The 23,720-nt window shown below is 42.0% G+C and overlaps 1 protein-coding gene across 32 annotated transcripts in view; it reads left to right on the forward strand.

The window, feature by feature from the left end:
• RBFOX1 (RNA binding fox-1 homolog 1) overlaps positions 1-23,720 on the forward strand; it is a 2,345,672-nt gene that overhangs the window by 2,302,135 nt on the left and 19,817 nt on the right. For all 32 annotated transcript variants that reach the window (XM_070460568.1, XM_070460569.1, XM_070460570.1 and 29 more), the window contains one exon: positions 2,426-2,490. In XM_070460568.1, coding sequence (XP_070316669.1) covers positions 2,426-2,490 — 65 coding nt within the window. The remainder of the gene's footprint in view (positions 1-2,425; positions 2,491-23,720) is intronic.

Raw genomic sequence — 23,720 nt, forward strand, 5'->3', positions numbered from 1 at the left:
GTTAAAACATGTGCAAATAGAGAATGGGTCCTTCCCAAAGCTTTAGACACGCCCCTCAGTTGTTCAGCAGTGTCCTAGGTCTACACTCCTCCATTTTATATCAATGCAATAATCGTCAGCCTAGTACTCAGTGAAGGCTTGCTGCTGACTTGTTCAGTAAAGAATCCACCTGCAATGCAGGTAGACCCAGGTTGTTTGATCCCTGGGTTGGGAAGATCCCCTGGAGAAAGAAATGGCAGCCCACTCCAGTATTCTTGCCTCTGTCCCATGGACAGAGAAGCCTGGCGAACTACAGTCCATGGGGTCGTGAAGCGTCGGACATGACTTAGTGACTAAACCATAGCAGTCAGAGACGTTCATTTTAGGTATATTCTGTTTGCACTGCCATAGTTTTTCTCACTTATCAAAATTGCTACCTACTTCCATTGACAGAAACCATTGCAGAAGTTGAGGGAGTCCTCCAGAATTCAGACAAAGCACATCATGATTGATTGACGTGGCCCTTGATGCAATGCACTTTGCAGTAACTTTTGGTTTCCATTCTGAGAGTGACAGAGATCACACATACACACGCACACGTTCTCCATTCAGAGTTTTCAGCTGGTTGCAGCTAATGCCTCCTAGCCATCAGCAAGCCAATGCCAGCCCCTCCCTACCTCATTAAGCTCAGTACGCATGCCTGCACACCTGTGTCTCTGTGGATGCCTGATGAAAGGCAAGGAGATGGGCAAGCTGATGAAAAGACTGGCTCCAGAAATCGGCTGACCCAATTTCCCCTCAGCCCATCATTCTGTACCTGGAGCTTGGTGCTCCGTGTGACAACTGCTTTGGTTTCCCAACTCCTCAGCACATTTAATGAGTTTCTCCATTCCTAATTAGAGAACATGGTGTTTGGAACACCAGGTGGTTTCTGGCTAAGACCTCTTTTTTTTTTTTTTTAACTTTCACATTGTTTTTCAAGGGAGACTTTTTAAAAAATAAAAATACTGGCTCCAAATTATGGGTGATTATCTGTCAGAATGTCTTGGAGGTGTCTTCTCCAGAGTGATCCAAAGAAGGAGCTTGATTAAGGAGAAACTAGCTTTTTGGAATTGCCACGTAAGTGATAGAAAACTTGCTTTGAAAGTTGGTTATGATTGGCAAAGAGTAGAAATAAATTTCAGAGACCACTGTACCTATCACTGTTCTGATAGATGCTTCTTGCAATTTTCTCGTTCATCTGTCTCCTGTGCTATACGTGGAGCCAAGTATAATGAACTGCTTTACTCAAGATCCTACCGTTAAATGCCCCCCAACATCCAGTTATTTTGCTATTAGAAGCCCTCTGACATGGTTGTCTGTCCTGAATCCTGAAGGGTGTCTGTCCCTTCACAGCAAGGGTGAAAACCCTTTTCCCAGAGGATCATGGGACTATGTATTCTCTTTAGAACCTGAATGGTCCCCGTGTTATCGGTGGAGACTGGATCCTGTTAATTGTCCTAAGATCATTCAGCAGTGGTTGATGTATCACTGTGGTCTGCTGAGCAAGAAGCTCTGTTATTTTCACAGTTTGATAATGAATGCTGCACTGAACACAATTCCTTTCGAATATGCCCATTTGCTTGTCCTCTGCTTAATTGAACAATTGCAATTACTGGTACATACAACTAAATGTTAATTATTTTCCTCCAATTTTTTTCTCTCTCCTAATGATTTCATTTACAAATTGGAAGACTTTATCATATTTTCCACAGCAAACAAATTCCCCGTCTGAACCAGTGTGATATCTTAAGCTGAAGATAGAATTTTTAAGCAGTGTTCAAGATTCCTTTTTTTAAATCATTATGTGACATTTAAAAAGCTAGAGACAGTCTTCTTTCGTTGCTTTAGTGGTCGAACAACTGCATATGCAGGAGATTTCTAACACAGTTTCAATCAAAGGATTATCTTATTTTTGTAAGTAAACATCAAAGACATTAACATTAATAAATATCAAAGATAGCAGGGTGTTAGCATGACCTGTATTGGATTTTTAAGGAAGTTCTCAAAGATGGTTTGAATAACTTGATAGCTGATAAATCAAGGTAAAGCATACTCACTTTTGAAAATCTGGAAAGTTCAGCCAAGTAGAAAAAGCATTTAAATAATCGCCCATAATCCTCTGCACCCCAAAATGATTACCATTAATTAACATGTAGGTACATCTCTTTCAGAGGGTCTCTGGGTTCCCCCTTTGGGATTTGCTTACAACTGCTAATCTTTAACATTCAGCTGGGGCTGGTAGTCCTCCCCACATCCTTCTCGCGTGTTTTGGTACTAAGCTTTCATTAACCTCCACTTGAGTTCGCTAGATGTGGGTCACTGCTGTTCTGCTGGGGTCTCACCATCAGGCGCCCTGAGTTGGCTTCCTCTGAGTTCCTAAGCCCGCTTTCTCCTTGTGTTTTAGGGTGGTTATGCTGCTTACCGCTACGCCCAGCCCACACCTGCCACTGCTGCTGCCTACAGTGACAGGTAAGGGCTTTCTTTCTCACGCTTGACTATTACCTGGAAATGAACTTAGCTGGTGGGAGGTGAGCTTCTCGTCTGGTCTCACTGCAAATGCATGACCGCTGGGGAAGGCAATGCCCTGAAAGTTAGGTCTCACGGTGAAGGTCAGCACGGGGCCGCCAGGACGCACAGTGACGCCTAGCTCATTCTGATCACTTGGCCTCTCTGCTGAGACACAAAGATGGTGGGTCCCTGCATAGTTGTCTTTCCGTCTCAGTTCCTCTGACAGCACACCCTGCATGCACAAAATATACCCTTTGTATAGCCTTCTCCTGGGCTTCTCTGTAAAATCCTGGACTCATGTAACTCATAGGACGAAAGCCAAGAGAGGATCCCACAGGTTTACCTTGATTTTCAACACCTCAGTTCCCTTTTTTACACCTTTGTACATTCAGGAAAGCACTCCCCTTTATTGCCTTTTAAGATCCCACCTAAAGGAATATGGGCAGTGTGTCTGGCATTCATAAGGAGAGTCTTTTTGGCAATGCCCAGACCCCGTGCCTATGAACATAAGCCAACATTTATTTGTAATGCATACCACATGTGAAGACTGGCAGCGGAAGGGACTGAAGTAGGTTTAAGAAATGCAGAAGTCAGAACTGGATGGCGGGGGGTGAGGGCTGGGGGTTGGAGGAGATCTATTACCCATTACCCAGGCTTAACAGATGACTCGGTTTCTGAAATGGCAAGCCACAGCTATTTTCGTATAAGTGCTTTGGAGGAAAAAAAAAGAAAGTGTGCGTTTCCATATTGAATGCAAATCGTTGGCTCTGTTTTCAGAGGACATAATTGTGAATGTTCAGATGCTCTGCATGCACAAATGTCATGGAGGGTGCTTATTTTGGGTAATGACTCCTTTAATTTAAAACTATGTTTCATGAATAAACCAGTAATGGTAACCGTTTGCATGTGTGGCTGAGGCATGCTGGGTTCGACAGGTAAGCAGGCGGTGTCTTGGACTCGTGAATGGGGAGTGTTGGCAGACTCTGGGTCTCCTCTCGGATTTCTTGTGACTCAGTTCATCTCTTGCTGTGGTATGCTTTCTCTGCAGTTCCATTCCATTTCTCACAAGATGTATCCTTAGTTCTTTGTAACTACAGACTTCTTCAGATGTATACAAAAGCAAAAGAAATTCCTGAACCCTCAATGTCACACTTTGAAAACCCCATACATAAAAACTCGTGATCAAATAGCTCTTTGGCAAGACAGAGTTGAGATCTGTTATCTGATTGTATGCAGGTATTATTCCTATAAATTCCTATTATGTTTATAAACAGCCATCGAGAGCTCTCAAGTCTGGAGGGAGCTTCCAGAGAAACCCAAACAATTGTCAGGTCACAGTTCTAAATACTTAAATTATCCAGTTACCAAATCATCAGTTGCTAGGATGCAAAATATGTTTTATGAAAGTTGCTATCTTCAATACACTTTGACACTGAATTAGGGAAATTGAGAGGGTCAAAAAAGCTAATAAAAATGATGACAGTCTTGAAATCCTCAAGATCACTCTACAAATGAAAAGGCTTAATTCTATTAAATTCTGCACACTGCAGATTCACAGAGTGTCAATTGTAATGTGGTTCATCTACAACCCTTAATTATTTTTATGAAAATATCTCTCGATGTTAAATTCTTCAACACCCACTTTGTATATAATTATAATCATAGTAACTTTAGCCTGCTGCATAATTATAAGAATCTTAAACAGATTTATGTCTTTGGGTTTTTTTTTTTTTCAATCTTGCTTCTCAGTATAAGTGCATCTATCCCCAAGCTGAAAAAAAGGTTAATTACAAAGATATAATTTAAATTGCTTTCTTTAATAAGACCAACATAGACATTTGGAAAAAAAAAAAAAACCAAACAACATTTAATACTATTCTTAGATAGAATTACTTGAGGATCTGGCCATCTCCATTTGCATCTGCCTTAAAAAATAAGTTAAAATTTTGCTGCACTTGGGGGCGCCGTATATGCAAATGTATGTATGAAATATGTTATTTTAATATTATTAAGATTTCTCACTGGCAACCTGTCCTACTGAAAAATTGCCCTCATTCTTGGTTTGGTAAATCTTGACTAACTCTGCAATTCCCATTTTGGTGTAATAGTTTCAGTTGAAGAAACCAACTAAACGTCCTCTTGTCCATATAATTGGCCTCTTGTTCATTATAGAAATTTGCACATTAGGTCTTTTTGGTTGCTGTGGAAATTGATTACTAGTCCTGTTTCACTTGCCACTTATGGAAATATTGCATCGAGAGAAATGCAGACATAAATAAATTACCAGAAAACAATCTTAAAAATTATGTTTCTGGTTTGATTTGTAAAGTGTATTTATGAAACAGTGGTACTTCCTTTTATTGTTAGTAAGCAGGTAAAGAGGAAGAAGACACTTGAAGAGAAGACACATGTTTAGGGGAAAATGTGAAATTATCAGAAGAGCTTTCCAGTCAATAAGAGATGGCAAGAATCTAGAATTATCTCAGGAAAGTTGTGTAATCACTTATTTTACTCCATCACAGAATAATATCAGTAGGGAGGGACTCTTAGTACCTACTTTCTAGAAGACAGGCAGGATGACAAAGAGAAAAGTTTCTTAACCCAAAGAAACTCCTTCAAAATAGGAAATAAAATCAGCAGGAACAGAGAATGTTTGGGTCACACTCACTGGCTGTCAACCTGATCCAAGGAGAAACTGCAATAAATTTTCTCGCTAATCATGAGATTCACTTCTCAGACGTCTTGAAAGGGAAAGAAGTGTGATGTCCCCAGTCGGTAGAATTTTACCTTTTATCAGCACAAATTAAGCCCTCATCGAATTAAAGATTCAGGGGACTTTTGGAAAATCTTGGACTCCAATAACCTCAGAAATGGCCAGAAGTTCGTTGATGGCCACCTCGTTAACTCCCTGCCCATCATCTTCTCGGTTAAATGATCACACGATGATTATCTTGGAGTACCCTGAGAGTTTCTTGAATGTGGACCTCCGGAAGGAAGACCATCTGGTGTGGGCAGTGATTTCCCCCCAAAGAAAAAGACCTGACTGGACTAGGTAATTTTGCAGACTCATTGATGAATCGGCAATAGGCATATGTCTTTCTTGGGCATTTAGGAAAGATTTGGTAAGCCTTTGACTTCACCTCAAATCTTCTAATCTCACTTTGATTTGTGGAAAGCCAACTATCTGGACTCTCAGGGGAGATGGTTTTCTGAGCTTGAACCAATCAAAGCATGGCAGTGGGGCCGATGATCATCTGGTCATTGCATGCCACTTGGTGTTGCTGATGCGTTTGTGGTATGTTCTGGATTGGACAGGCCCATCACCACATTAGCTCGATGAATGGCTTGCTTGAATGAAGTCTGGGGGCAGGCTTCTCTTGATTGACTGGCTCTCGGTTTCTTTGTGTCTTCTGACTTGGTCCTTGTTGCATCTTTGAGCAGCCAAACTGGGAGGCGGGGAGGGAGAAGGGAAGATTTCCTTTTCGATGAATCACGCTACAGGTGTTTGGGTAAATGTGTCTGATGTGTACACAGCTCTGATGACAATGTTACCATGCCAAAAAGGCAGACATCCGTCATGCTTGCCCTGCTTGCCGAACATCCTAACATCCCCTAACACACAGTGCATGGAAACAGCCCTCCACATTAGGGCAGAAGGGAACTCAATTCAGACCAGCTAGAGGAGAAACTAATAGAGGCATTCGCTCTGAGATTTCATGACGATCCAGGTGCCCTGCTAGTTACCCTGGGCCACTGTTTTCATGGACACTTGCATTTCTGTAAAGATCCTTAAAAGTTAGCAGCTTTTGACCTACGGTAGTAGCCCCAGCCATACAGGTGCCTCTAGACTGAGCAAAAGAGACAGCAAGCAACAGGCTTCTGTTTGTTGTTTTATTTTCTACCCTTTTTTTGTTTTTTGAGACCTTTAAGTTTTTCGGCAACATTAGACTCTACCATATGAAACTGCTATTTTTGTGGGCCCCAAATGGTAGAATATTGGCAATTTCATATAGCTCAGCTTAATAGAGGGGCTTCCCGATGACTCACTGGTAAAGAATCTGACTGTAATTCAGGAGGCACAGGTTTGATCCCTGGGTCAGGAAGATCCCCTAGAGGAGGAAATGGCAACCTACTCCAGTATTCTTGCCTGGAAAAAATCCCATGGAGAGGAGCCCGGTGGGCTACAATCCATGGGGTCACAGAGTTGGACATGAGCGACTCAGTTGGACTGAGCAACTGACTAATCACAGCTTAATAGAAGCCCAATTAAAATGCCATAATATCAATATCAATAATGTTGCTCTCTGCCTAGTCATACATATACATATATGTATGTTGTGTATATATATTGCTCACATATACATGTGAAAATATATGTATACACAACACATACACACACTTCTGCCTTAGGACCTCATGGAGGACTTATATGAGTGTCTAGATAAATAAATCTTAATACAAGGAGTTCAGGATATGCCAAGTTCTGCCAGTCACGAACCCCATGCGAGAACATTTTTTAAATGTGATACTCATAACCTGTAAATAACAGATTCTATGTCAGAGAGAAATAGATTAGTAGCCTTTCTTAAGACGCAATAGGAATAAGTAGTCATGTCTTTGGGGTCATGAAGCAGTTGATCTGTAGATCAACTATTTAAAATTATATGGTGGTAGAGATAGGGGCTTCCCTGATAGCTCTGTCAGTAAAGAATCTGCCTGCAATGCAGGAGACCCTGGTTTGATATCTGGGTTGGGAAGATCTGCTGGAGAAGGGATAGGCTACCCACTCCAGTATTCATGAGCTTCCTTGGTGGCTCAGGTGGTGAAGAATCTGCCTACAATGCGGGGGATCTGGGTTCGATCCTTGGGTTGGGAAGATCTTCTGGAGGAGGGAACGGCTAGCCACTCCAGTATTCTGGCCTAGAGAATCCCCATGGACAGAGGAGCCTGGCAGGGTGCAGTCCATGGGATCACAAAGAGTTGGACATGACTGAAATGACGTAGCACAGCATAGAGATAAATGTGTACATACATACATAGATGGGTGGATGGATGGATGGATGGATGGAAAGGTAGATAGATAATAGATACACAAGTGGTTAGGTGGGTGAATGGAAAGAAAAAGAGAAGAGAGAAAGAGGGAAGAAGAAAGGAAAGAAGGCAAGAAGGGAGGAAGTATGGACAGATAGGAAAAGACTATCTCTCTACATTCTCATAATCTTTCACAGTAAGCTTAACTCCAGGACACAGAACTAAATCCTTATGTATTACCTTAGTTTGATCTAAACTGAAAAACTAAAGGGATTTAAGTTGAATTTCCATTCTTGTGGGTACTCACTATCTATTTCAGAATGTTTTACTTCCTGGATTTAGATTAAATAGTAGAGAAATGTCATTAAAGTAAGGCTAATAATTGCATTTAAAATGATATACCATTTTATGTAGAGTATTTATCGACTCATATAGGCTAAAAGTTAAGGAGTTGCCAGGCTGCAAAACATATGAGCACCGTGAAATGAAAAATTTAATTTACCCTGCAAGTTTTCTTGGTAGAAAGGTTAATTTTTAAATATTGTAATACTTTAGGGACTTCACAGTTTTACTCTTTCTTGCTGAAAGCTTCATCTCTGGATCATGTGGATTCCTGAATGAGGGTAGACCTTGCAAAAGCAGAGAAAGGAGGGAAGTTTCATAGTTTTCCCTGTTCCTCTTGTGTGAACCAAGTTAGATCAAGGTTGGAACTGTTTCTGGTTAAAAAGCACCCATTCTTTGTGATGTGTACGATGAGGGATTTTAGGATCTTATACTAGTGCTTCGTGTGAAGCCCTATCTCCTGTGGGCTTCGTAGGTGGCGCTAGTGATAAAGAACCCGCCTGCCAGTGCAGGAGATGTAGGGCACATGGGTTCCATCCCTGGGTCGGGAAGAAACCCTGGAGAAGGAAATGGCAACCCACTCCAGTATTCTTGCCTGGAGAATCCCATGGACAGAGTAGCCTGGCATAGGATCGCAAAGAGTCGGACACGACTGAAGCGACTTAACACACGCTATCTCCCATGGCCAGTTCAAGACCAGGTGACTGCTTCTGATGACATATTTACTGGTTTTCCAGGACGGGAGAAAACCATGGACCATGTAATATGGTGACCAACTCTCTTGTCCAGAGAATGGCCAGACTTTAACCAGGCTTCTTTCCCATATGCTGTGAAAAATAGCTTTTCTTGTATGAAAGTATGACAACAGCTTTGCTTTCTTGTTTTTTATCCAGTTTTGTTTTGAATGTTCTTCCTTGGCAAAGTAAAAGTTGGCAACTCTATGATAGACTCCATATTATATTTTATTTACATTTTCAATCCTTTTTGAGAAATCCACTGTTGGGAAAGTAGAGTGGGGGTGTTGTAAAACTTGGTGATGCCAACAGTGGAATTCTAAGATGGACGAGGGCCTGGGGGCTTAGTTCATGGGTGTCCAGAAGAGGATAGAGCCACAATTTAGACCAGGACCCAGGGTCAAAAGGAAGCTATTTGGGACTCACATCCCAACATCCTGAGTTAAAACATGGCAGCAAGCAGTGGTTACTCCTCTGTATCTTTTATTGATACTGCTTTGTCGAAGTTGCTCTTGATTTTAGCTTTTAATCTTTTCCACTGTTCTCACTTATCCCTTGGGCTTCCCTGGCAGCTCAGACTGTAAAGAATCTGCCTGCAATGCAGGAGACCTGGTTTCAATCCCTGTGTTGGGAGGATCCCCTGGAGAAGGGAATGGCAACCCACTCCAGTATTCTTGCCTGGAGAATTCCAGGGACAGAGGAGCCTGGTGGGCTACAGTCCCTGGGGTCGCACAGAGTTAGATTCGACCGAGTGCCTAAAACTTTCACTTTTACTCTCACTCATCCTGATGAGCTCTTCTGGGTCCTGCAATTAAAAAAAGAAAAAGTTGCTCTGTGAACTTGTAATAGGAATGAGTCACTAATGTCTGTATTTATATCGTTTTCTACTGCAGTGCTCAGAATAGCATGTACAGCTTTCAATTAGAACACTGGGTTGAAAATATACATTCATACATAGTAGTGTATATAATATATTCTTATTTTTTATTTATATTCTTGTCCTTCTTTTTGGTTTAAAGTTTACTTTCTTAACTGGTTCACTTTTTTTCCCCCAGTGACTCAGGGTCCCCTCAGGAAGAGAAAATGAAGTTGACTAATCTAGACAGCTTTAGGGTAACTAGAAAGAAACAGGTACTGTCTGTAAATTTGATTTTCCAAGGTACACAAGCCAGATCAAAATAAATTTTATCAATAAAACTTGCCATATATATGAAAATGCTCCTGTGAAAATGTTCATGAGGTGGAAACAGAGGACTTTGGTACTCTCACTGTTCCCTAAGACTTCTTGAAGTTTAATAGTAGCTGGGCAAACTTTGATGCAGATCATCTCTCTGTGATAATTATAATAATTATTATAACAACAGTGACAGCAACAATGACTGTGTTTGGAGCCCTTACTCTGTGATTGGCACTGTTCAAGGTGCTTTATAAACACAGTCATGGACTTGGCATACCAACCCTATTAAATTGATGTTGCCACCTCCATTTCACAGATGGGGAAGACAAAATTGGGGAAGGATGAAGAAGAGGCTCAGTTCAGCTTGAGAGTGAAGTCTATGCCGTTAGTCCCCAGGCTCTGAGCATCTTAGTAGAGCAACCTTGAGGAGTCATTTCTCGGTCCTCCATCACCACATGTGTGATGGGTTTATTGATTCCACCTCACAGAGTGGCTCAGAGGTTTCAAGATACTGCCTATGAAATATTCAGCACATCAAGGGGACTATATAAAATGTTCTCATTTTTATTTTCATGTTCTTATTTCCATAATCCTCAATTCCAATTTTTCGTATTTTATTTTATATTCCCATAACATCATCCACTAAGAGTTTTAAATCTGGAGAGTAAGAATGAGCTTGGAGGAAACCAAGACGATCTAGGTTATTTTAGTTCCACCTGAATCTGAGCGTTTGAATCTGAGCATTTGAATCTGAGAGTCTGAATCTAGCATTTGAATCTGTTGTTTCTTTAACCCATTCCAGAGTCAGTCAAAGTTTAGGGAAGAAAAGGGTCAAATCTACTCAGTTGATTATGCTGTAGACATGACTTTTATTTTTATTTTTTTTTCCATTTATTTTTATTAGTTGGAGGCTAATTACTTTACATCATTACAGTAGTTTTTGTCATACATTGAAATGAATTAGCCATGGATTTACATGTATTCCCATGACTTTTAAATAGAATAGGTAGGGTTCTGCGCAAATCTAATCCTTTTGAATCCACTGAGTTCTGGAATAACTTGTTGTTTTGCTTTGTTTCTTTTTTTTTTTTTTAATGGAAAACCGTGTATTCAGGGGCTACATAGGTCCTTTAATTTGGTCAGCCGTCAGAAGTTCAGATTTTGATAAATCAGGATTTCTTAAAGTGAGCAGTCTTAGATGACGTTTCCTGCCACTTTTTAAATCTTTTCACCATGTAGATTTCTCTTTTGAAGTTAATTTTTCACCAGTTGTCTCTTGTCTGTCAGGTGGTATGCAACACATTGGAACAAATGACCTGATCAGGGAAGCAGTTTAGTTAGGGCGGCCGTATAATGATCATTTAAGATGGATCGTTTTAAATAAGCCAGTGATGGTTTAAGACGGGATAATGCATCAGAGAAGGGACGCCCTGTCAGCACTGACGCTAGGACCACAGGCTTCACCTTGGACTACTGAAGGACAGGGAGGACATGTGTGGCCATGCTTAGTGGAACTCCCAGGGCCCGGGCGGGAGAAGCAGGTCTAGGCACAGTGATGTGCACCCCGGGAAATCCGCTATTGGGGTTCAAGTCCAGTGTCTGTCAGTCTAGATCCTGGATCACTTCTATCCCCTTATACTGTTGTTACAAAGTCAGAGCTAAGGCACGTTTGCCGCTTCAAATAGTCATAACGAAGATGCAACTTAGTGATTAAAAAGTGAATGGAATTTCATGCTCTCATTTATTTATTTTCCCTATGGATCAATAATGCTGATTGAGCATTCACCGAACAAATTACGATAACTAAGATAATTATATTTTCTGCCGGCCCGCTCTGCAGATGGACAATGATTCTATTTGATGAGGACTGAGATGGCCTGGGAGGAGTGGAGGAGGGAGTGTGTAGTTCTTGATGGTAGCATCAGTGTGATTTGGGGAACTCGTGTTTATGAACACAGAGCCCTCAGTGATGAAAAGTAATATGTCTGTTACTGATCAATGTATTCCCTGAGTTTCTCATTTTTAATTTATACATATGCAGACACACACACACACACGCACACATTGAGAGAAAAAGTGCTCAAATTTTTGTTTCAAGAACCAGTTGCCTTGGGTCCATAACCTGTAATGGCTTCTTAACAAGTGTTAGGCACTGTCGGATGAATATATAATTTAATTGAAGCCATTAAAAAAAGAAGTAAGCCTGTAATAGTCAACAGACTGGACCAAGAAGGAGTTGGGGAGATATTAAAGGAAATTCCAAACCCAACAGACCATGGCTGTCACAGCCATGTAGGGAGCTGTGTTTGCCAGTGACAAGACAGGATATAACAACTCCTGTGGTCATGTCATGGCCTAATTACATACTTTTCGGGTTGCAGATCATTGACTTGATGGGCCACAAAAAAGCAAATAAAACCTCTCTTTTCAGTAATGTCATCAAGACCCTTCAACTGTGAAGGGTTTAGAGGCAGGTGAGAAAGCCCAGTGCTTTCCAGAGGCCGGGCAGACACCTCTGATGAGAAACTGTACACAGAAGCCTCTGGATCAGCCATTTCCATCGCAAATAAAGACCTTTCCTCGTAAAAGACAGTATTCCAGTCAAGTGGAAGGGGACAGACTGTAGATAGACTCTGGGGCTTCTCAGATGGTGCTAGTGGTAAAGAATCTGCCTACCAATGCAGAAGATACAGAAACACAGGTTCGATCCCTGGCTTGGGAAGATCCCCTGGAGGAGGGCATGGCAACCCACTCCAGTGTTCTTGCCTGGAGAATCCCATGGACAGAGAAGCCTGGCAGGACCCTACAGTCCACAGGGTCACAAAGAGTCGAATACAACTGAAGCGACTTAGCACACACACACACAGATAAGCTCTGAGCTCATGAAACATTCATGAGTGTGACAAAAATTAAACCCGCTCCCCTATGCCTTTTATTTTTTTGGTCACTATCACATATACTAGAAGATCTGTCTTTGCAGGTGAGAGGGAACTTTCCATTAAAAATTTCTAGTATTTCTTTTAACGTTATCAAAGCAAGTTCTGGTTTATACCCATGAAGAGAACTTGAATTCTCTTCCAGAAGAACTGACTTCTGTTTGTATGTAGGCTTTATTTTATTTTTGTATTTGTGTGTAATACACGCCTGTGAACTGTCATTGGACAAAAATAACTTATGATTTTCTCCCTAGGGTAGATCACAGTGATTGACTCTTCTGGAATTAGATTCTCCTCCAAACCATAGTGCATTTCATCTTTAATTAACATCTGAGGCATTTAGAGTAGGGACTGCTATCAGAATTTAGGGGGATGGTAGTTGGGTAGGAGGGGCTTCCCAAGTGGCTAAGTGGTAAAGAATCAGCCTGCAATGCAGGAGACACGGGTTCGAATCCTGGGTTGGGAAGATCTCCTGGAGGAGGAAATGGCAACCCACTCCAGTATTCTTGCCTGGGCAATCCCATGGACAGAGAAGCCTGGCAGGCTGCAGTCCATGGGGTCAGGAGAGTTGGCCATGACTTAGTGACTAAACCACCACCACCAGTTGAGTAGGAGAGGCATTGAGGGAATTGCAATAGCTAACTTGTCCATGCTCTCTTTGTTCCCAATTTATTCTTGCTACATAATAATCAATGTTTGGCTCAATCAATAGATTTGGGGGAGAAGATTCAGAATCAAAACCAAACAGCTTTTTCCCTTCATTATCATAATCACTTAGATTGAAATGCCTTGGCCTGAGAGTCTAGAAATGCATCACATTTCTGATAACCTGGATCAGTGGTTCCCAGTGTTTTTGCTGCTGTGGAATTTCTTTAAAAAAAAAAAACAACCTAGGATTTCTGGATCCTCCTAGCATCCTTTTAATCCCTCTAGCATCCTTTTAATCCCTCCTTTCATGGGCCAATGTTGTCATTTGAAATTTGATTGCATTACAAGATGAGAGACTTCCCCCCACACACCATTTCTACATGGTTAAAGGGTTTGTGGATCACTTCTAGACGGTAGAATAGGAGCCCACATGGTGGGGCTGGGGACACATCAAAAAATGTGTCCCGGAAAATATTAGTTCCATTGCTTTCCCAGAATGATAATTTCTCTGCTGTTTTTTTTTTAATTGTTTTCTTTAACGTCCTTGACTTAAACTTAACAAACAACAGGGAAAGTACTTCCCTTATTCTGTTCTAATTTCAAGGTTAGAGGGGCTCACACTTAGGGTCCTTAGACACTTGCAGTGCAAAGCGTGATTCCTTGACCAACCAAATTCCAAACTGGTCTCACCAGAAACTTGTGAGTCACGCAGACTATCCAGCTCCACTTGAACCAGAATCTACACTTTTAAGATCCCAGGGAGATGTGTAGGCGATTTGTGAGAAGCACGATTCTCGAGGTGCTTCAGTTCTACCCCCGTGGGCAGTCAGTGGGGCTTCCCAGGTGGCACTAGTGGTAAAGAACCCACCTGCCGGTTCAGGAGGTGCAAGAGATGCAGGTTCGATCCCTGGGTCGGGAAGATGCCCTGAAGGAGCAAATGGTAGCCCACTCAGGTACTCTTACTTGGAAAATCCCAAGACAGAGGAACCTGATGGGCTACAGTCCATAGGGTCACAGGGAGTCGGACATGACTGAAGCGACTTAGCAGGCACATGGGCAGCAAACAAGGTTCACTCTGGGTTCTCCCTCTACAAGTCTTGCATGTGCAAGAGAGTTTGTCTTTGCAACTTGTTGATTACTGACTGTCTCCTCTCTGCTCTCTCCCTTCCTCAAGGAGAAGGTCAGAGTTGCCCGAGATTGGTTGGCCCTCATGATCCATTTTGTTATGACTTCCTCCCTCAGCTAGACTAGGGCCATCAGTCATCATTTCCCTTACCCCAAAGATCCAAAGCTAATCAGAATGATTCTGTGCTGTTAATAATATCTCCTCATGGGTTGTGTATAACTGTAGACTCTCCCTGTGATAAAACTTACCCTGGAAAAGTCATGTGAGACTCCTCTTACGTTTATGGAGCCCCTGTTTTGCCATCTGCTCAAGAGAGAGTATACCAGTTAGAATCAAAAAGAGGCAAAGGTAAACACTCACTGTTTTATCAACTGCAAAAAGGTGGTGAAAAGCATGGTGTTATCAATAATTTGACAATTGACAGGTTTTTTAGGGCATACATAGTTGAGGACTTCCCTGGTGGTTCATCAGTAAAGAATCCACCTGCATTGCAGGAGATGCAGGTTCAATTCCTGGGTCAGGAGGATCCCCGGAGTAGGATATGGCACTCCACTCCAATATTCTAGCCTGCAAAATCCCATGGACAGAGGAGCCGTGGGCTGCAGTCCATAGGTTCACAGAGTCCGACTCGTCTGAGCGACTAAGCGCGTGCACATACACACACCCACACACACAGTTATTTGAAATTATTGAGGGACTTCCCTGGTGGTCCAGTGGTTAAGATTTCACCTTCTAATGCTGGGAGTGTGGGTTTGAGCCCTGCGCAGGGAGCTGGGATCCCACATGCCTGTGGCCAAAAAAAAAAAAAAACCAAAACGTAAAACAGAGGCAGTATTGTAACAAATTCAATAAAGACTTTAAAAATGGTCCAAATCAGAAGAAGAAAGCATTGAATATATATGGACAAAATCAAGCAAATTAAATCCATCTGAAAGGACAGATTGTTTTTAGCCGAGGCAGTCTTTCAGGACCCACTGTAACACTAACATGCTGGGAACCTGTGGCTTCCTCAATGTGTCGTTGCCCTGGTTGGTATGTAAAGCGGGCACTCCTTGTGCCTACTCTTTGACTGGTATCTGCATTGGCCAATCTTTGCTGATTCACCTACAGATTACCATCAGAGAATGAGATTTAGAGCCTGAATCTCAGTTCGTAAGTTCCTTACTACATGAGATAGTAGCGGCAAGCTAATTGACCCTCCACTGTCTTATCATTAAAGGGGTGGGGGCGGGTAATGAGTGATGCCTACCTCCCTGAGTGGTTGTGAGAATTAATTATGGTCATGAAGAGAAAGCTCCTTGCATAGCACTGATGCTCAGTAGCACTCAGGATATTATCATCAACATCATCATCCTTATTATTATTATTATCAATAGCATCACTAAACTAGGAGCATAATTTGTTTTGTTGACTCAAAAATGAATCCTTTCCTGTGGCAGCAGGTTCTCTGAGTCAGAAAGTTTTGCCTCTAGAAGATTTTTTTGTTGGTTTTTCAATCGTGACTTTCATCCTAGAAACATGAAAACACATTGACCTGAAATTGGCCCAGAGAGTAGAGCTTAAATGTCCTCACCCCAGGCAAAGAGAGGTGACCCTGTGTAGTGAAGGATATGTTAATTAGCTTGATTGTCATGCTCGTTTCACGACGTACATGGGTATTAAGTCATCACTTTGCACATCTTTAAAAAAAAAGCATTCTGTACAGCCTGGTTATAAACAATTTTAATTTGTCAATCATATCTCAAAATTGGGGGAAAAAAATAGATTGGGCAAAAATGTTTTGAAGGAAGAAGCAACTGGGACCCTTGTAATCAAACAGCCTGTACTTCTGTTCCTCTTTCTCCTGGATTATTTCTTCTTTTTTCATGCCCAAGGAGGTGCTGTCAGGTTACCAGGGGCGCATCAAGTTTGTAGGAAGAAACAATTGGTTCTCCCAATGTAGACCCTGCCCCCAAACCAACATGGCTCTTTCAAAGAGTCAAAAAAAAAAAAAAAAAAAAAAAAAAAACAACCAAACCTGCCTATGTTGCCCTTTTCCCATCATACTTGATGAGAAGTCCAATGCTGTGGTGGTAGTGGGTTTTCGGAATCCCCGGGGATTAGGACGTTTCTGGAACTTTCCACCATCAGCTCCCTTTGTTTTGCCCACAAGTCTTAGGTGGACCCAGACCATCTCAGTGTGGCCTCTCCACCATCCAGAGGCTCAGCCTGGACACCCTGTGCTTCTTCTGAGCCTCCAGAAGCTCCGAGACCCCCTCCTCAATACTAGGTGGCTTCTCCCACAACAGCGGTCCCCAACCTAGTCGGCATCAGGAACTGATCTTGTGGTAGACAGTTTTTCCACATCCCGGGGTGGGAGTGGATGGTTTGGGGATGATTCAAGCGCATTGCATTTATTGTGCGCTTTATTTCTCTTGTTATTACATCAGCTCCACCTCAGATCATCAGGCATTAGATCCTGGAGGTTGGGGACCCCTCCTTTAGAGAATAATACATGCTGTTCAGAGAATCTGCCAGACCCATTTCCAACCTGTGATTGGTACCCCACTGTGCTCTTGTTTGCCTGCCCAATGAAAGCTGAGGTGGAATTTACCTTCCTGAAGGCTGCAGCCACCTGTAAAATGACCTACAACCTCAAAAGACTCTTAACTATCCCCACTTGCCCTAAAACCACAGAAGCCCAGGACTTAACAATGTCTTTGTGGAGGGAGAGAAGCTTGCAGTGTTCATGAGTCCATGCAGCTGAAAAAATAAATCGCTTCCCTGGTGGTTCAGACAGTTAAGAATCTGCCTGCAATGCAGGAAACCCAGGTTTGATCCCTGGGTTGGGGAGATCCCCTGGAGAAGGGAAAGGCTACCCATTTCAGTATTCCTGGGAAATTCGTTGGACAGAAGAGTCTGGCGGGCTCCAGTCCACAGGGTTGCTATTAGTCAGACATGACTGAACAATAATACACACCCCAAACAAATTGCTTTCCCATTCATGTTCTCATTGATCTGCACATATATATACCAAAAAAAAAAACCTAAGAGAGGGCTGTGTGTGTGTGTGTGTGTGTGTGCACGTGCATGTGCACGTGCAAGTATGCTGTTTGTTCCCATTTTCCAGATGAGAAAACTGAGGCCCAGAAAGATGAAATGATTTTTCTATTGGAATGCAGCTTGTGTGTGACCAGGCCCAGCTTCCAGACTCTGCTCGTTCTCTTTCACTTTAGCTGAGAAAAGCAGTGCAGTGGGAACAAGGGAGAGTATTAAATTTTGGAGAAACTAATATTACAGAAAAGGGCTGTCCTCAAGGTCTCCAGGAAATGGAGGTGCCCTTGCGTTTGAGTGTCTATAACTCAAGAGGTTTGGTGAGGAAGATTCAAACAGGGGACAGATTCGCGGGACTTAACTCCTTTCACATTAAACTTTTCAATGTATGCAATGTTAGTGTAGGAACTGTTGCTCCATGAAATAGTTTTGAATGGGGGTGAATGCATTCCTCTTTTTAAAAATATCAGGATAGGCCATTTCAGAGGAGTCTATAGTCAATCTACTGATTTGCTTGCTTTTTGTACTTCATCTTGATTCTACATGACATACATATGATTTTATATATATGTATAAAACAACAGGGCAGGGAATGGAATTTGTACAGTTCTGGAACTTTAGAACTGAATCGGTGGGGGGAGAGAGGTAAAATACTGATCACAAGCAAATCGGTCTTCCTTTCAAGGTGATAAAACTGAAATATAAATTAGATTATGAGCTTCGAGACAGCCAAGCCCAGTAATAGATATTTCTCAATGGTTTAAAGACCATGAGCATGGCATCAAGTTCCTTAAGCTTAGCTGGTTGCCTGGCCCATCGCAAACCCTCATTAAGAATCTGAGGAGTGAATGAATCACATCAGTAAACTATTTAGCAAAGGTACCAAGTAGAACTGTAATAGGAGCATCTTTTGTCTGCATATTATATTTATGCAGGAAGCAATCATGGCTGGATTCCCCAAGATTCCAGCAACTTTTTAAATATGACCAACAACCTGATTAGTGTTCCTTTCTACCTGAATTTTATGTGTCTAAAAAGAATCATCCAGTAAGTATAGTTATTTGAAAATTAATAACTATTAAATGTATTAAACAATGTATTAATTACAAATGCCAATAATTAAAATATCAAGAATTATAAATGATGGAAATCAACAGTAGCACAATTTAATTTAAAAAACAAAAGAAGATGCAATTCTTATTTCCTGTAAAGGCAGGGTACCTATGTTCAGAGAACATATGTGAGAAATTAGTTCTCAGTGCTGGCAGACACATTAGAAACACCTGTGTGGCTTTTTGGAAATACCTGGGTACCACTCTCCAGAATTCTGACTTAAATGATTGGGTCTAGTCATGGGTATGTTATATTTTAAAAGATGGTCTGATCATTGAAAGAAAAAGTGTTAGTCACTCAGTTGTGTCGTGTCCGACTCTTAGCAACGCCGTGGACTATAGCCCACCAGGCTCCTCTGTCCATGGAATTCTCCAGGCAAGAATAGTCGAGTGGGTTGCCATTCCCTTCTCCAGGGGACCTTCCCAACCCAGGGATCAAACCCAAGCCTCCTGCATTGCAGGCAGATTCTTTACCATCTGAGCCACCTGGGGAGCCCTGGTCATTGGTATTTTATATTTTTTAAAAGAATCTTAGAGTACTATCAGGAGAACCTCTACTTTATAAGTAACAGATACCCTGGAACTTGCAGATAGAATTAAATTAACTTTGTCCGTTGCCATCTTGGGGTTGACATCTGTCAGACCAGAAGACTCCCTTCTCAGGCTGAAGGGATGCGAAGGATTTTAATCACATACCTGTGTGTCTCTGTGTGTTAGAGTGAATATTCATAGCATTGGATACAAGAGGAAACTCCTTGTTTCCTCAGCATTAAGCCTGAGTTTTGTGTGACAACAGAGACAAACATTAACTTTTAAAAGGCTAAAGAAGGGTAAATGACCAGCACCTTTAACAGTAAAATTTAAAACCAGCATTATTAGATCTCCCGTCTGGCCATTCCCTCCACCCCGACCGGGCGCGAAGATTTCTCTGTATCTTATTCATACCTAAACCCTCACATCCCCTCCAGCAACCCTGGCTGGCTATTATTTTCATTTGCCTCTTAGAATTCAGTCGTGGGTGGTTTGTCGAAGAAAAGAAAATTGCCAAGAGATGAGATTTAGCCTAAGATGAAAAACAAGATATTAAGGATAATATAGCAAGTTCCAGGACTCATTTAAGTGTTCCCACCAGCAGAGTCAGATCCAGAGTCTAGGTGGCTGGTCTGTGCTGCGGTGCCCAACCTTTTTGGCACCAGAGACAGTTTTGTGGAAAACGGTTTCTCCATGGATCGGGGTATTGTTGGGGGATGGTTTGGGCATGATTCAAGTACATTACATTTATTGTGCATTTTATTTCTATTGTAATGACATCAGTTCCACCTCAGATCATCAGGCCTTAGATCCCAGAGGTTTGGGACCCCTGAACTATGGAAATCATCGTAAAACATCATGAAGTTTGATAATAGATTAAAAGAGAGAAAGACTATGAAAAAAATAGACAAACCACACCCATTATTGACTCCATACCCTTTGTGGGAACATCCCTGAGAAGAATCTTAAGACAGTGAATGAGACCTGGGGTCTTGGAATCTAAAAAAATAAAACAGATGAATGTATATAAATAAACAGACTCACAGATCTAGAGAATAGTGGGGAAAGGAAAAGAGGAGGGGTAAAAATAGGGATATGGGATTAATAGATACAAACTACTATGTATAAAAAGAAATAAGAACAAGGATATATTATAAAGTATGGGATACTTAGCCATTATTTTATAATAACAGTGCATGGAGTCCAATCTATAAAAATACTGAATCACTATGTTGTATACCCTAAACTAATATAATATTGTAAATCAGCTATACTTTAGTTATAAATAACAGAATAAAATATCAAGATATCTTGATTCTGATTTTTATATTTAAGCAAAAAAAAAAAAAAAAAGGCTCAAGAGTCTTGACCCAATGCAGCTATCTCCAGAGTTTACCTCCATCCCTTAACATCTCATTCATATTACATGACCTTTCTCTGTCTCTGTTACCTCATCTGTGGAGATGGGGAGAATAAGAGAGATTGTCAGGGAAAATAGATGAATGAATCCATACACACAGCACTCAGCAATGATCTGTCATGGATACATGCTCCATCAGTGTTAGCTAGTGGCCTTTTGGTATCCACATTCCAAAGGATCAGAATGAACACAGCCTTCTGTCTTGTGCTCCGTAATTGACTATTTCCTCATTTTTCTTAAATTAACCATTCTCTCTTCTTCCACAAAGCCTCCCGCTATCCAACAGTCTTCTGGGAAAGGGGGGCTTTGAAGCGAAAATGAAAATGAATTTACAAGAGATGGCTTAGCAAGTTTTCCCAAATTTCTCCATAGTAAAAACTTACCCGGGACCACAGTTCCCTCCCTGGAGGTATTGTCCAGATAATCAGACCTCCCTCCTGGAAGTTCTCACACAGGTGGTCAGGGTTGAAACCCAGACATCCATATTTTTTAACAAGCATTCTAGGTAATTATCTTTGGGGAAGTTTGAGACATTCTGGAGTAGAGGGAGGGGTCAAAAACGGGGATGAATTATAGGTAAAAAAAAAAAAAAAATGGAAAAGAGAATTAGATGCAGACTCATTAGGGAAAAAAATGGAAAGACCCAACCAAAATGAGCTTAAGTGAACCCATTGGGAAGAAGAGGAACAGAGAAAGAAGCAAAAACAGAGAGCATGATATTATGGCCGCTTTTCATCAGCTTCTCCTGCAGAAATGAGGTTTAAAGTTCATTATCTGAGAAGGCTTTCAGAAAGTATAAGTAACCAGTCCTGGGTCTTGTGTGATTTTTCTATGATCCAGCCTCAGAAACCATGCAGCTGGGTTGTCTCAGAGACCAGCACGGCAGGTGGCAAATGGAAGCTGCAAGAGAAGGAAAATCGATGACTGATTCGGTGTTCCAGCCCCCTCTCCGCTCTGCATCTGTAGCATCCCCAGTGCTTTGCGGCCATGACTGAGCAACCCATGCCTCTTTCCAGACCCAGTCCCAGACCGATGAAGTCAGGACCCACCCGAGCAGAGTTCAGCTATCCCAGGGTGGTGCTGGTGGCAAAGAACCCACCTGCCAATGCAGGAAAGGGGTCAAATCCCTGGGTCAGGAAGATCCCCCGGAGGAGGGCATGGCAACCCACGCTAGTATCCTTGCCTGGAGAATCGCCTGGACAGAGGAGCCTGGTGGGTTCCGGTCCATACGGCCGAAAAGAGTAGGTCAGGACTGAAGCAACTTAGCACACGTGAATCTAGGAGGGCTCCCCTGGTGGCTCAGTGGTAAAGAATCTGCCTGCCAAACAGGAGACATGGGTTCAATCCCTGGGTCAAGAGGATCCCCTGGAGAAGGAAATGGCAACCCACGCTAGTGTTCTTACCCGGAGAATCCCATGGTCTGAGGAGCCTGGAGTGCTGCAGTCCATGTGGTCACAGAGAGTCAGTCATGTCTCAGACTTAGACTTAGTATTGCTATTTAACATCAACATAAATCTAGGAGCTGCCAAGGTGAGATCCAGTTAACTAGACAGGTGCTTCTCTCTTGGCTGTGTAATACACTCACCTGGAGGTCTTTAGAAACTACTGATGCCTGAGACCCACTCCCAGAGCTACCCATTTAATTGGTCACTAGGCTTTCTAGGAGCTCTCTAGGGGTTTACTCTGTCCGGCCAAGGTTGAGAAAGATTCTGCCAGACTTAATCATTGACAATCACTGAACAACCCAGTTGGCTAAAAAATCAGGTCCAACTGTGTTTGACGTTTACATCCTCAGGCCTGTGTCGAGAGTCAAGAGCAGATTAGGATTAGCAAAAGGGGACAGGCCCCAGGCCAGCCTCCTTTCCCCTCTTAAGAGTTGACCCGGATGTCCAGAGCATACCTGGGTTGCTCTGATCACTGAGTTTTCCTGTCACTTGGAGCACAGCGGACTGCTCTGCTTTGTTGTTGATCTCTTCGATCACACCTCTCTCTGGTCATTTGGAGTAAATACTTTTACCGAGAGGGTCATATCATTTATGGGCAATCTAAGATAAATGGTTTATCTTCGAGTTAAAGTAGGGAGAAACAGAACCACATTAAAATGTCCTAACAGAGGAGGCAGGGCGTCCCAGGTTGCTCCGTGGTAAAGAACCCCCCGCCAATGCAGGGGACCCAGTCCCTGGGTCAGGAAGATCCCCTGGAGAAGGAAATGGCAACCTGCTCCAGTATTCTTGCCTGGGAAGTCCTGGCGGGCTACAGTCCATGGGGTTGCAAGAGTTGGACACAACTTAGCGACTAAACCACAGCAGCAGAAGGGACATAGACACCACAATGAAACCTGCCCCTTCTTCTCCTCAAATTCCTCTGTTGACCTGATAGGTGGGGTACCCCTTGCCAGGCTCTTATTTGCCAGGCATTTTCTATTAACTGTACTCATAATCAATTGATGAAAGAAAGTGCAGTTTAGAGGGAGAAGTGATCACACAGGCTGACCCCAGGGAATTAATAAGCTCTGTAAAAACACACTTTTCTGAGACGTTAGGATAGACTTCCTGGGATGTAGGGGGATTGCTTGTGTAGATTAAAAAAATAAAAGTCAATACAGAATTAATACATCTGAATGGCTACTGCTTTTTAGATATATGTTTATATATCTTTTTTTTGGCATTGCTGCAGAATCCATGGCACATTCCTTAAAATATCACTGTTGATGATAACTCTGAACTTTGGCTTGATTTGATAGTCCGAGGTCATCTGAGGCAACTCTTTTGAAGACAATGAGTCATCAACAGGAGTAGTTGCCTGTGTTTGGAAATTTACTCAGGAATCAAAGGCACTGAAAAAGCCAAACATTAGTTTTTTTAAAAAAAATAAAAGAATAAGAAAAAGAAGAATATGGAAAAAGGATAGCAGTTTTTTTAAAGAGAAAATATATCATGTCAAAAAAAGAGGGCTATGAAAGACAATCATCACATTTCCTAAAAATCTGGTACAATTCAAAAAAAGGGTCAAATTTCTTTATAATCAGGCTATATTTTTTACAAAGGGTCTCTCTTCATTAGATCAGATTTTCCTTTTTTATTTCTGTTGTTTGCCTCTCA

The sequence above is a fragment of the Odocoileus virginianus genome, chromosome 33 (assembly GCF_023699985.2).
Source record: "Odocoileus virginianus isolate 20LAN1187 ecotype Illinois chromosome 33, Ovbor_1.2, whole genome shotgun sequence".
Taxonomy (NCBI): Eukaryota; Metazoa; Chordata; class Mammalia; order Artiodactyla; family Cervidae; genus Odocoileus; species Odocoileus virginianus.